Raw genomic sequence first — 12125 nt, 5'->3', positions numbered from 1 at the left:
AAGCTGCTATCCAAAATTCTGGCAATGCGGCTGGCACCGAGATTGAAAGACATCGTCGACAAGAACCAGAATGCCTTCATCCAAGGCCGGTCAATTCATGACAACTACAAGTTCATTCAACGTGCGGCCGTCTTGATCAGGACAAGGAAGCAACCCATGCTACTACTCAAGCTTGACATATCCAAGGCATTCGACACCCTGTCTTGGCCTTTCCTACTCGATGTGCTCAAGGCCAGAGGGTTCGGGGAATCTTGGTGCGGCTGGGTGGAAGCACTTCTGTGCACAGCCTCATCGCGGATCATGCTCAACGGCCATCAGGGCCCTTTGATACAACACTTGAGGGGCGTGCGTCAAGGAGATTCGCTGTCCCCGATGCTTTTCATCATCGCCATGGACATGCTACACCAACTTTTCACCAAGGCGGTGAGCGACGGGGTACTCAAGCGGATGCGGCCATCAGAAATCAAATACCAATGCAGCCTATACGCTGACGACGTTATCATGTTCATCAGGCCAACAGTTCAAGAGGCGCTGGCGGTAAAACACATTCTGAACTTGTTCGGCGAGGTCTCCGGGCTCCAAACAAATATGACCAAGTGCTCCATCACCCCAATCTTTGGTGGTGAAGCGGTTTTGGACGACATCGTCGGTATACTCGGCTGCTAGGTTCAGCCCTTCCCCATCAGGTACCTCGGACTACCACTTAGCACGAAGGCCATTCCGAAGGCAAGCTTCCAGGCCTTGGTTGAGCACATCGCGGCAAAGCTCCCTCCATGCCACGGCGCACTCATGGCCAGGAGCGGAAGACTAATCTGGATCAAGTCCGTCCTCCGATCGGTGCCCATCTATGCGATGATGGCTGAAAGCTTGCCGGCTGGGCATGCAAGGAGATCGAGGCTATCTGCCGCCAGTTCTTCTGGGCTGGTGCCGACCAGTCAGTACGAGGGAAGTGCATGGTAGATTGGCCCACATGCTGCAGACCAACGGAGCTCGGCGGGCTGGGGATCACGGACATCAAGCTGACGGATTACGCCCTGCAAACACGCTGGCTATGGCTGCAAAAAGCCGACCAGGACAGAGCTTGGAGCCAACTGCTGATCAAGACATGCCCCCAGGTGCAAGCTTTCTTCAAGGCGTCCACGTACTCGGTCGTCGGCAACGGGGAACAGACGTTCTTCTGGGAAGATAGATGGCTCAACGGAGAGTCGGTGGGCGAGTTCGCGCCATGTCTTCTCAGTCTGGTACCGCAAGCAATCCGTAGCCGACAAACAGTGAGCATGGCCATGAACAACAGGACCTGGGCACGGAGCTTCACCGGTGGAATGTCCATGCAGGCGATCATCGATTACCTGCACCTATGGCAACTGTTGGAGGGCGTCCAGCTGACTAGAGAGCGAGACCGCATGATGTGGCGCTGGACGGCGAGCGGCGAGTACACGGCTAAATCGGCCTATACAATGCTGCACGCCGGCTCATCTCCATTCCCGGCCACAAACTCATTTGGAAAACATGAGCACCACTCAAAGTAAAGATCTTCCTATGGCTGGCCATGCGTCGGCGGAACTGGACCGGCGACAGGAGAAGAAGACATGGTCTTGAAGCCCGGGAAAACTGCTACCTCTGCGACCAAGAGCCCGAGACTATCGATCATATCATGGCGACTTGCTCCTTTACCAGAGAGATATGGTTCTTGGTGCTCAGGGCCCTGGAAATCCAATCGCCTCAGGCCGCAGTCACCACCTTGGGCTGGTGGCGACGAATTCGGGCAGCAGCACCCAGTGAGCGAAGGAAAGGTCTCGACACGCTCTTTGCCCTCGTGTCCTGGCAGCTGTGGAAGGAACGCAACGCGCGGTGTTTCAGAAGCTTGACAGCTTCCATCGTCGAGACGCTCCACATGATCAAGATCGAAGCTGATCGTTGGATCGAAGCGGGAGCTCAGGGCCTACGTTGCCTGGCGCAAAGATGACAGCTGCCTCTCTTCTAATCGAAACTTCGATGTGCTTAATTACAATGTAGTCACCAAACAATTGTCACTGCCGTCTACGCCATTCTTGTAACATAAACCTTCCTTCTTCTAATGCAAAGATACGCACTCTCGTGCGCATTCGCGAAAAAACAATTTCATTCTGTTAATCCATGCTTCATACTTGAAAGAGAGGGGGGGTCCATTGACGGCTGTGAGCCTGGAATCCTTAAATGGCTTATGCTTCCACTACGGGATACAGGAGCTTTGCCGAGTGCCAGGGGCACTCGGCAAAGCCCCAAAAACATTCGGCAAACGACACTCGGGAAACTTTTTAACGGCAAACGATGTTTGCCGAGTGTTTTTTGTCGGACACTCCGAGTGCCCAAAAATCGCTCGGCAAACATTTTTCAGGAAAAAATAAAAAAAAGGAAGAAGCCTGCCACCACCACCACAATCGGCCACCACAGCCGCCGGCCGCCACCACCACCACCAAAGCCGCCTGCCGCCGCCGCCGCCACCGCCACCACCACCAACACCACAACCACCAGCACCACAGCCGCCGGCCACCACCACCACCACCACCAAAGCCGCCTACCGTCACCACCACCGCCACGCCCCCACGCCGCCGCCGACACCACGCCGCCTGCCACCAGAACCTAGATCCGGCCGCCACCGGCCGGATCCGGGAGAGGGAGGGCCGGATCTGGGGGCGGCGGGCCGGGAGAGGGGGAGGGGGCGGCGCCGCTGGGAGAGAGGGAGGGGGCGTCGGATCTAGGAGAGGAGGGGAGGGGGCGTCGGCCGGGATAGGAGAGGAGGGGCGCCGGGAGCGAGGGAGGGGGCGCCGGCGAGGGGAGGGGCGCCGAGAGAGGAGGGGAGGGGCGCCGGGAGAGAGGGAGGGGGCGCCGGCCGAGATTTGAGGGGAGGGGGCGCCGGCGATGTGAGGCGAGGGGAGGGGAGGGGAGGGAGGAGGTGCGCCGGCGAGGGCCGGCCGCCGGCGGGGAGGGCAGGGAGAGGGAGCTGGGAGGGGAGGGAGAGGGCAGTGAGAGGGAGCTGGGAGTTGAGGGAGGGAGGGGGCGGTGTGCGGGGGAAGGGAGGAGACGTGAGTTAATTAGGAGAGAGAGGTTTGCCGAGTGTTCCAGATCGGGGCACTCGGCAAAAAAAATCATTTTTTTTCTTCCCCTTCTTTTGTATAATTTTTTTTTATTTCTTTGCCGAGTGCAAAAAAAAACACTCGGCAAACCCCCTGTTTGTCGAGTGTTTTTTTTTTTTGCCGAGTGTTTTCAGCTCAACACTCGGCAAAGACTATGTTTGCCGAGTGCCCAAGAGAATACACTCGGCAAACATAAAAACACTCAGCAAATTTGAGGTTTCCGGTAGTGTTTTTGTGCTGGCATTCCTTTATGCACTATTTTGTATCCTACTGCGGGCTTTTGCAAATGCCTCCGACTTGGTTTTATGGCTCATCGGAATCATAGGCCTCTGCTCAATAGTGCTCGGTTGGGTTTGGTTCTTTTACAGAAAGTGGCCCAAGGTATTGTGGTTTTGTTGGTAACAATAGTATAGTACTTGATCAAAAAGAGTGAAGAACTGAAGGTAGATGTCATACTGTGCTTTGATACTGTTCTTTTCTCCCCTCTTTCAGATTCTGGAAGAAATTAAGGCAGGCCGTTGTGTTGGAGAAATTGGGATGCCTGAGACTGCTGGCTCTGCCTCCAGAGGCTTTGATACTGTTCTTCTCTCCCGTCTTTCAGATTCCGGAAGAAATTAAGGCAGGCCATTGTGTTGGAGAAATCTAGTTCTTTAATTATAATCTGTGTTATCTGAAATGATATCAGAGGTTGGGTTTTCGTAAGGAAAGATAGGGCACAAACTTACAGAAGCATATTTGGATGGATCCTTGGTTGTTTTCTTTGTTCTCCTTTTTATCATTGATTTGTTGAGTATGGCATTTTTTGACTGCAGGCCAACAGGTATCTGCGCAATTGAAGTGAGATGAAGCTTATTAAAGATCTATCAAGTAGCTGAAGGAAATTCGGGGGCTTCTATATAATCAAGATATTTTTTCCCCAGTGAAGCAACTTCAATATTTATTCACAAGTCAACTTATTATGACTTTGTATTTATCTAAGTGTTTGCTTTACGGCCCGCACCTAGTGCACTGTAGGAGCAAATGTAATGTTTGATATGTGTTTTCTTCTCCTCCTTGTAGTTATATGTAGTGCAGTTTGTTGGTTATTCTCCTTTGGCCTAGGCCTTGTTACTTCCCCTATTCTTTTTAATAAACAGTAGGTCCTGCTAGTTTACATTTAAAAAATAATAAAAATGAAAAATGTAGAGTCAGGAAAGATTTGACCTAAACAATTAGCCCTGTTTGTTTTCACTTTGGACCGTGAAAAGCAGCTTGCCGATTATATATTCTAAATAAAAACAGGATTGCAATAGCTGTGATTGTAAATATCTAGGGTTGTTTAGCGTCCTGAATTGTCGGAGGGCTGGATAGTTGTCTCTAGTTGCGTGTTGTTCATAGTATATCTAGTTATTACTTTTATCCATTTTAGATCATTATTTGCCCTACTTATTATGTCCTTATTTCTTCATAAAAAAATGGCCTGATAAGATACATTGTGTTATAATCATAATTTTGCCCTTACAAATAATACATCAAAACTACTTCGTCATAGCAAACAAAGCATTAGCAATACTATCACGAAACAAATCCATGTCAGGAGTTTCATATCCTACTTCATTGCCAACATCTCCTGGGATGAAGATGCCTCGGTCATGTAATTTTCATATTGATGACAATTATCAAATCTCTATCTCTTAATGCACTATCTTCAATGAAAGTATGGATATCAATGCATGCAATGGTTATTTTTCTTTGCTTATTAATAGGATAACTTGGGAGGTTCCATAATATCACCCATTTCATCTTCGAAACACCGAATGATCGCTCTATCGCATTGTGAAGGGATCACTAGAAGAAGTTATACATGTCCATTTTAAAGGTAGGACTACGGCATCGTTGAAATTCCAGTACATGGCATGTCTCTCCTTTAATTTGTATATGAAGCTAGGTAACTCTCTCTCTCTCTCTCGCGATTAGGATAGCTATAATCAACAAGACAATATTTGCCTAAAAAGAAAATGCTATATTAACTCTATTAAAAAAGAGGGTTTTACCTGTATACCATTAATTAAAAAAGATGGTCCTTACCTACAAGCCACTAAAAAGTTCGAGCGCACCTAGGTGCCACTTACCTAAACTTTTTTGTCGCCAAAGCCATTCTGTCCACTTTTGCCTCTTACAGTGTCAAACCGCGTTGAGAAAAGTCTAAAATGTCCTCAAGTCTGAACGCCATGCAAAAGTTCATGGTTCCTCTAGTGCCACTGACCCTCAATGCTAATATACAAGGATTATAAGCTAGTTGGTTTATTAGCCGTAGATCATTTGTGCTAGCAAAGGGGGGGGGGGGGGGGGGGGGAAGAAATTTTGTACGTGTACACGTACGAAGAAAAGATGCAAGCTAGCATGTGCAGGGGGAGTTCACGTACAGAACCCTGTATCTTGTGCATGCCTAGTTTGACGAAGGAAGGAAACCCGTACGCGAGCCATGTGCATGCCTTGTTGGCGCCGGAGTCAAGATCGGCTCCCGCCTCCTGGGCCGCAGCCGCGTCGTCATTTCTACGAGATCGTACCCGCCCATGCTCGTAGCATCCGTCCTTTGCCGACGCCGGCAAAGACGGGACTGAACTTGGAGTGCGCCCGCACGCGGCAGCTGCCGTTGCCAGTGGCATAGAGCCGGAGGTGGAGGGAGATGGAGTCCGAGCCCTTGGCGACGTCAGTGCCGCCCGCCGACGTGGAAGCGGCCGGAGGTGATGCGCTCGCCGCCGGGGACCATATTGACATGGGCACGCAAAATGACATCTGCATGAACGTGTACGACGAACTTGCTGCTGCCGCACGGCGCCGCGCCACCGGCGGCGGACATGGACATGGAGAGCATGAAACTGTTGCGGCGGACCTCGCGTCTGTTTCCGGCCGCGCATGGCTCCCCCGAGACCTCTCCAGCCCCGCCTGAGCCTGAGCCTCGCCGCCAGCGGCTGCCCGCGCGACCTCGCCGGAGTCCGTTGCTGCCAGAGCTCGCGCGGACCTCACCGCCGGCCGCGACTTCCATCCGCGCCCGCCTTCGCGACGCCGGCCGCCCGTGCCCTCGCGACGCTGGCAATGTGGGCGCTGCCGCGAGCACCCCGCCCCACCCACGGACGCGCGGGCCGTCCTCACACACGGCCGTTCGATCACCCAGTGCTGCTACTTACTGCGGCTGGCGTCGTCCTTGCTCTGCACACCGGCGTCCTCCATCCAAGCAAGCGGAACCAGGGACGAAGGTAGGAAAAAATTTAGGAGGGGCTAAACAACAGCAATTAGTAAGAAAAGATGTTCAGTAAATCTCAGCCCCTCCTACCTGTACATCTACAGCTGAAATTTCAGATGACGGCTCTACGGGGCTTCGCTTGCTCGCGAGCGGTAGGGGGGGCTGGAGCCCCCCTAGCCCCACCGCTGGCTCCGTGCCTGAGCGGAACGGTCCCTGCGAGACGGGCTGGAGCGCCTCGGGAGGGCGAAAATAATCGTGTAGGTGTAGCCGCCGCGGCAAGTAACCACCCTAACCATATCCGTGCGATTGGGCTTTGCGATTCGTAGACACATGCCCCCTTTTTTCTAATTAGCCAGCTCAAATGATTCGTATGATGCCTGCGTGGATCCTTACTGTGGCCTTGTTTAGATTGCAATTTTTTGCAACCTGGATACTGTAGCACGTTTTGTTTGTATTTAACAAACTTTGTCCGATCATGGACTAACTAGGCTCAAAAGATCCGTCTCGTGATTTACAACCAAATTGTGTAATTAGTTATTTTTTTTACCTACATTTAATGCTCCATACATGCGTCCAAAAATTAATGTGATGGAGAGAGAGTGAAAAAACTTGGAATTTGGAGGCAATCTAAACCAGGCCTGTTTTTGAATTTAATGCGTTAGTTGAGTAGCGTTCTGACAGAAGGCAGACCCCTCACTACAGGAAAACGGGGCTTTGCCGACAGCCCTGGGCTTTGCCGACAGGATGGAATATCCCTGTCGGCAAAGACCCTCTTTGCCGACAGCCACCAAAGGCAGTCGGCATAGCCGGCTTTGCCGACTGCCGATAGACTGCGGTCGGCAAAGAAGTCGCTTTGCCGACAGCCAGCCGGTCGGCAAAGAACCTCAGTCGGCAAATCGCGTCCTGGGGGTAACGGTGACAGACGCCGTCGGCTTTGCCGACAGCCCAACCGTCAGGCTGTCGGCAAAGGCAGCCCTTTGCCGACAGCCAGGACATGCTGTCGGCAAAATTTTTATTTTTTTTTTGAATTTTGAATTAAGACTTTTTGTGTGACCTTACTATATTGTTTACAAGTCTATGTTGAAATTTGGAGGATTTTTGAAAGTTTTCGCTATATTTCGTGAATTTATTTCATTTTCATGAATTTTCCCGCGTAATTCAAATTTGAACTGCAGGTGCATGAAATAACGAAACTTAGTGATTCGAAAGATGATATTCATGTTAGAGAGCATATTTTGAGGCTGTGTGCATAAACTCACCGAAAAACTTGAAGTCCTTGCTCACAGAATAAGCACATCCCGACGCGGTAGAAATGTTTTTAAATTATATAAAATCCAAACGACGTCGAAAAATCACAAAACTTGTGGATGTGTCGTGTTATCGCATTAGAAGGCTACGATAAAAATTTGAGAAAGTTTGGAGCAAGTTTGCGCCGGTGAGTGTTCAAACCCAGAGATCTCCACATGTGATAAGAGGACACATCCAGTTGCGTTATGGGATTTGAACACTCACCAGCTCAAACTTGCTCCAAATTTTCTCAAATTTTTATCGTAGCCTCCACATGCGATAACACGACACGTCCACAAGTTTCGTGATTTTTCGACGTTGTTTGGATTTTATATAATTTAAAAGCACTTGTACCGCGTCGAGATGTTCTTATTTTGTGGGCAAGGACTTCAAACTTTTCGGTGAGTTTATGCACACAGCCTCAAAATACATTGTCCAACATGAATATCATTTTTCGAATGCCCATGTTTCGTTTTTTCATGCACCTACAATTCAAAATTGAATTACGCGAAAAAATTCATGAAAATGAAATAAATTCACGAAATATATAAAAAAACTAAAAAATTCTCCAACTTTTGAATTTGTGACGTATTTAATGTTGGAAGAACGTACAAAAAATATTAGATAGGAAAACAACCAAAAAAAGAAAACTTTGCCGACTGCTTGTGGCGGCCGTCGGCAAAGAAGACTTTGCCGACTGCTTGCCGACCTAGCAGTCGGCAAAGAGCTGCCTTTGCCGACTGCCGCCCTGTCCTGCTATCGGCAAAGAGCCAACCCTAAAAAGCCCAAGTCGGCCCACCAGCGCCTTATCCCCTCCTCTTCCTCCCAATCCCTCGCCCGCGCCGCACCACGCAGCGCCGCCCGCCCGTGCCGCCCCGCTGCGCTGCCCTGCCCGCCTCGCCCTGCCCCACGCCGCTCCGGCCACCTCCTCCGCGCACCCGCCGCCTGCCCGGCCGCCCCACCCCGCCCTGAACCGCCCGCCCGGCCCCCGCCACCCGTGGCCGCCGCCGCAAGCACAGCAACAGAACCCAAGGACGTAACCGAGGCCGCCGCTCCTACAAGAGAATCTTGGAGCGCGGAGCGCGCCGACTCGCCATACGCCCGCCCCCCTCCCCCCCGTGGTGCCGACAACGCAAGCCCCGCCACCGTGGGCCGCCGCGTTGGTACGGCCGCGCGCCCCGACCCAAGGCCACCAGCGGAAGCCGCTCCGCAAGGCGCCGATCGGAGCAGCGCGCCTCGCCCCGCGGCCTCCCGGCTCTCGCCCCTCCACCGGCCAATCCCCGACGCGCCCCTTGCGCACGAAACCATGCAGGCGTGTGCACCTCCCCGGCCCCAGCCCCTTCCCCCTGCCGCGCACCGCCGGCCGCCCCCTCCCCGGCCGCGCCCCCGCGGGCCGCCCCTCCCCGGCCGTGCCGCTCGCGCACCCGCGCCCCTCCCTCCACGGCCGCGTCCCCCACCGCCCCGGCCAGATCCCGACTGGCCCGGCCGCCAGCCGGCCACCCCGGGGGCCAGCAGGCCACTCCAGGTGCCCCCTGCTCCCTTGCCTCGGCAGCCGAGCAGCGCACAGATGTTCTCGCAATTTCAGGTAAGTGCCGTTTCATTTGTTGTTCACTCGTTTCACACATGATCTACCTTGCCTTAACATTTGTGGGTGTAATATTGCAGGAGCAGATCGCACAAATGCAGGCCTACCAAGAGGCCCAGGAAGCGAGGCAGGAGGCACTACGTCAGCAGCAGGAGGCACTACATCAGCAGCAGATGCTGGCACTTTCGCAGCACTACCAGCGCCAGCTGACAGACCTGACCGGCTACTTCCGGTCCCAGATGCCGGGAACGGACGAGCCTCCTGCCTCGCTCTTCGCTCCACCAGAAGTTCCACTGTCTGCTCCTGCTCCTGCTCCTGTACCTTTTCCAGTGAGTATATTTGTCTGTTGCTTTAGCTGGTACGCCCATCATGCAGGTACTAATTACATCAATTGGCTTTTGTGCAGGCACAGTCGGCAGGTTCGAACCCGACTCCAGGTGCTAGCCCTCCACTGGGTCCTTCTCCACCCTACCAAGCTTACCCGACCTACCCCACGCAGCCGTACATGTACCCTCCACCGTCGCAGGGGTACTCCTCGTGGCCGCCTTTCCCGACGCAGCAGGGGCACTCCGGGCCGGCAAGCGTCACAGCGCCGCAGAACAGGTGGAACTACGGTACGTCTTCGCAGTCGGGTTGGCGTCTGTATGAGCACGGTGGTGGCTCTGGGACCCCTGGGGACGACGCACAGAGCTAGGTATCTTTGCTTCTCGCTTTTGGACCTTCATCGATGAACGTGTGGCACATTGGACATGTTATGTGCATGTTGGACTTGTATGGATTCGTTTTGGACATGTATCGTTGTATTTCGGGACCTTTATGTATGGATTCATGTGAAAACTGAATTTTATTGTTAAATGCGCTGTTTCGGTGATATTATTGTGAATTACTGTGTTCAAATGTGATGTGTATGCAATATGTGGCTTAAATGTGGTTAAAATGCAACTGAAATGAGGAAAAAAAATTGAAAAAAAAAATTGGTTCCCAGCTTTGCCGACAGGAAACAGTCGGCAAAGCTGGGTTTCCCTGACCACGGATTCCAGCTTTGCCGACAGGATTACAGGGCAGTCGGCAAAATGACCAAAGCTTTGCCGACAGCCCTGACCGACGGCTGTCGGCAAAGGCTTTGCCGACAGCCACTGTGCAGCGGTCGGCAAAGTCTTTGCCGACAGCCGTAGGTCAGGGCTGTCGGCAAAGCCTCGGTCAGGGTTGACGGCGCCGTCAGCGTTTGCCGACTGTACAGCTGGCTGTCGGCAAAGGCTTTGCCGACAGCTTGACACGTGGCTGTCGGCAAAGAAGTCATTGCCGACTAATTCTTTGCCGACAGATCTTTGCCGACAGCCACGTGGAGAAACGGTCGGCAAAGCCTTTGCCGACAGGAAAACTGCCTTTGCCGACTGCTTTCGGCTGTAGGCAAAGGACCTGTTTCCTGTAGTGCCTGTCTTGTTGTATGAACAATGGTCTCCTACTTTTCCTGCCTGTGATATCCCGTTTCACACTCAGTACGTCTTTCGTCTTGCCTGGTTGTCGTCTCTTGGTTTCATCTGCGTTCGTTCGATCTACTAGCACGTACTAAGCGCTATCATGTCCACTTGCCAATGCGCTCTCTCTAGATCCATCACTTGACGAACTCGCCGCTGAAGCACTTCATTCGCCCGTGTCAGTTGATGGAACACGATTCAGTAAGTACAAGCCTACCATGTCCCCCTCTCCTGATTCTCGACGAGATCCCGATGCAATGACAGTGTCCAAACCTAATGTGAGTCAATCGATGTTTCGGTTGTTTACTAACCTTGATGTATTTCTATTTGATTTGCCCCTGCAGACTACTTCTTTACAGTCGCCCATTCGTCCCCCATTCCCACTCAGTAGATCTTTGCTTGCTCCAATTGTTTCCGTATTTTGCCTGTTCAAATCGCATCAACCTGCTCACACTCGGCTCTTGACAGGAGTCCAATCGTGGAGATTTGCATTCTGTTGCCTCCGTCGATCCCAACTTGGATCAGCATAATGAGGTGCGCGTAACCCTAGCTTCTTCTTCGTTGTCTCTCCGTTTTTTATCGCCTCCCCCACCCCCTCTTCCCGGCTATTAAATCATGTATCGTTTGTAATCACCGCCCGTGTCGTAGTTATCCATTTTCCTATTTTCTAATAATACTTATTCATACCCGCATGCAGCAACGCCCAAACATTCCCCAACCTGCTCCTGGAGTTAACGCCGGCAGTACATCAGCTCATTCTATTCTGTTGGTTTAGATCACAGTTCTGTATCATCTCGTTGCTCAGTGAGGCTTATCCATGATATGATATTATTGCTACATTCGGCCCAGAAAAGGTGCAGCTGGTACGGTCTATCGGTTTTGAAGGTCTCCTGCACCTACCACTACTCAAGCAGATCAATCTACGGTTTTCCACCTGGCTCATGAGTAGAGTAGATGAATTGTCGCACACATTATAGCAGATGGATCACGTATCCATTAAATTTCAATAAGGTTGATGTTGCTAGGGTATTTGGAATACCATCTGCTGGAATGAGCATTTTTTCCAAGCCGGCAAATATACAGTGCTGCATCTCAGATTTGTCCCCACCTGACGCCCCCCTAAATGCTAAACACTTTCGTAGTATTAAGGTAGCCCAAGGCATTGTCTCTCGAGAGATTGAAGGTCCTATGAGTGCAATTGAGCAGGATGAGTTCAGAGCAGCATTTGTTGTTTTTGTACTGTCAATGCTTCTCGCCCCCTGCGCAAAGCATGATCGAGTGTCTCCGATGACTACATGCACGCAATTCAGAATCCTGCCCAAATCAGGTCTTACGACTGGGCTGAGTATGTACTTCGCCGCTTACTTGATGCTGTTGCAAAGTTGAAGTCAGATATTGCTAACAATGTCAAAGTCCCCTATATTTATGGGTGC

General features: G+C 51.8%; 1 protein-coding gene across 1 annotated transcript; it reads left to right on the top strand.

Annotated features, from left to right (window-relative positions):
• The first annotated feature begins 9196 nt into the window (after positions 1-9196).
• LOC136534139 (uncharacterized) lies at positions 9197-11467 on the top strand. The gene is made up of 6 exons (XM_066526606.1): positions 9197-9214; positions 9295-9543; positions 9621-9828; positions 10825-10970; positions 11161-11226; positions 11390-11467. Exons 1-6 carry the CDS (start codon positions 9197-9199, stop codon positions 11465-11467), a joined length of 765 nt encoding a protein of 254 aa, XP_066382703.1.
• Positions 11468-12125: the final 658 nt, after the last annotated feature.

This window comes from Miscanthus floridulus, unplaced genomic scaffold (assembly GCF_019320115.1).
Source record: "Miscanthus floridulus cultivar M001 unplaced genomic scaffold, ASM1932011v1 os_1546, whole genome shotgun sequence".
Taxonomy (NCBI): domain Eukaryota; kingdom Viridiplantae; phylum Streptophyta; class Magnoliopsida; order Poales; family Poaceae; genus Miscanthus; species Miscanthus floridulus.
The sequence above is the reverse complement of the archived record's forward strand: the minus strand, read 5'-3'. Positions and strand labels throughout refer to the sequence as shown.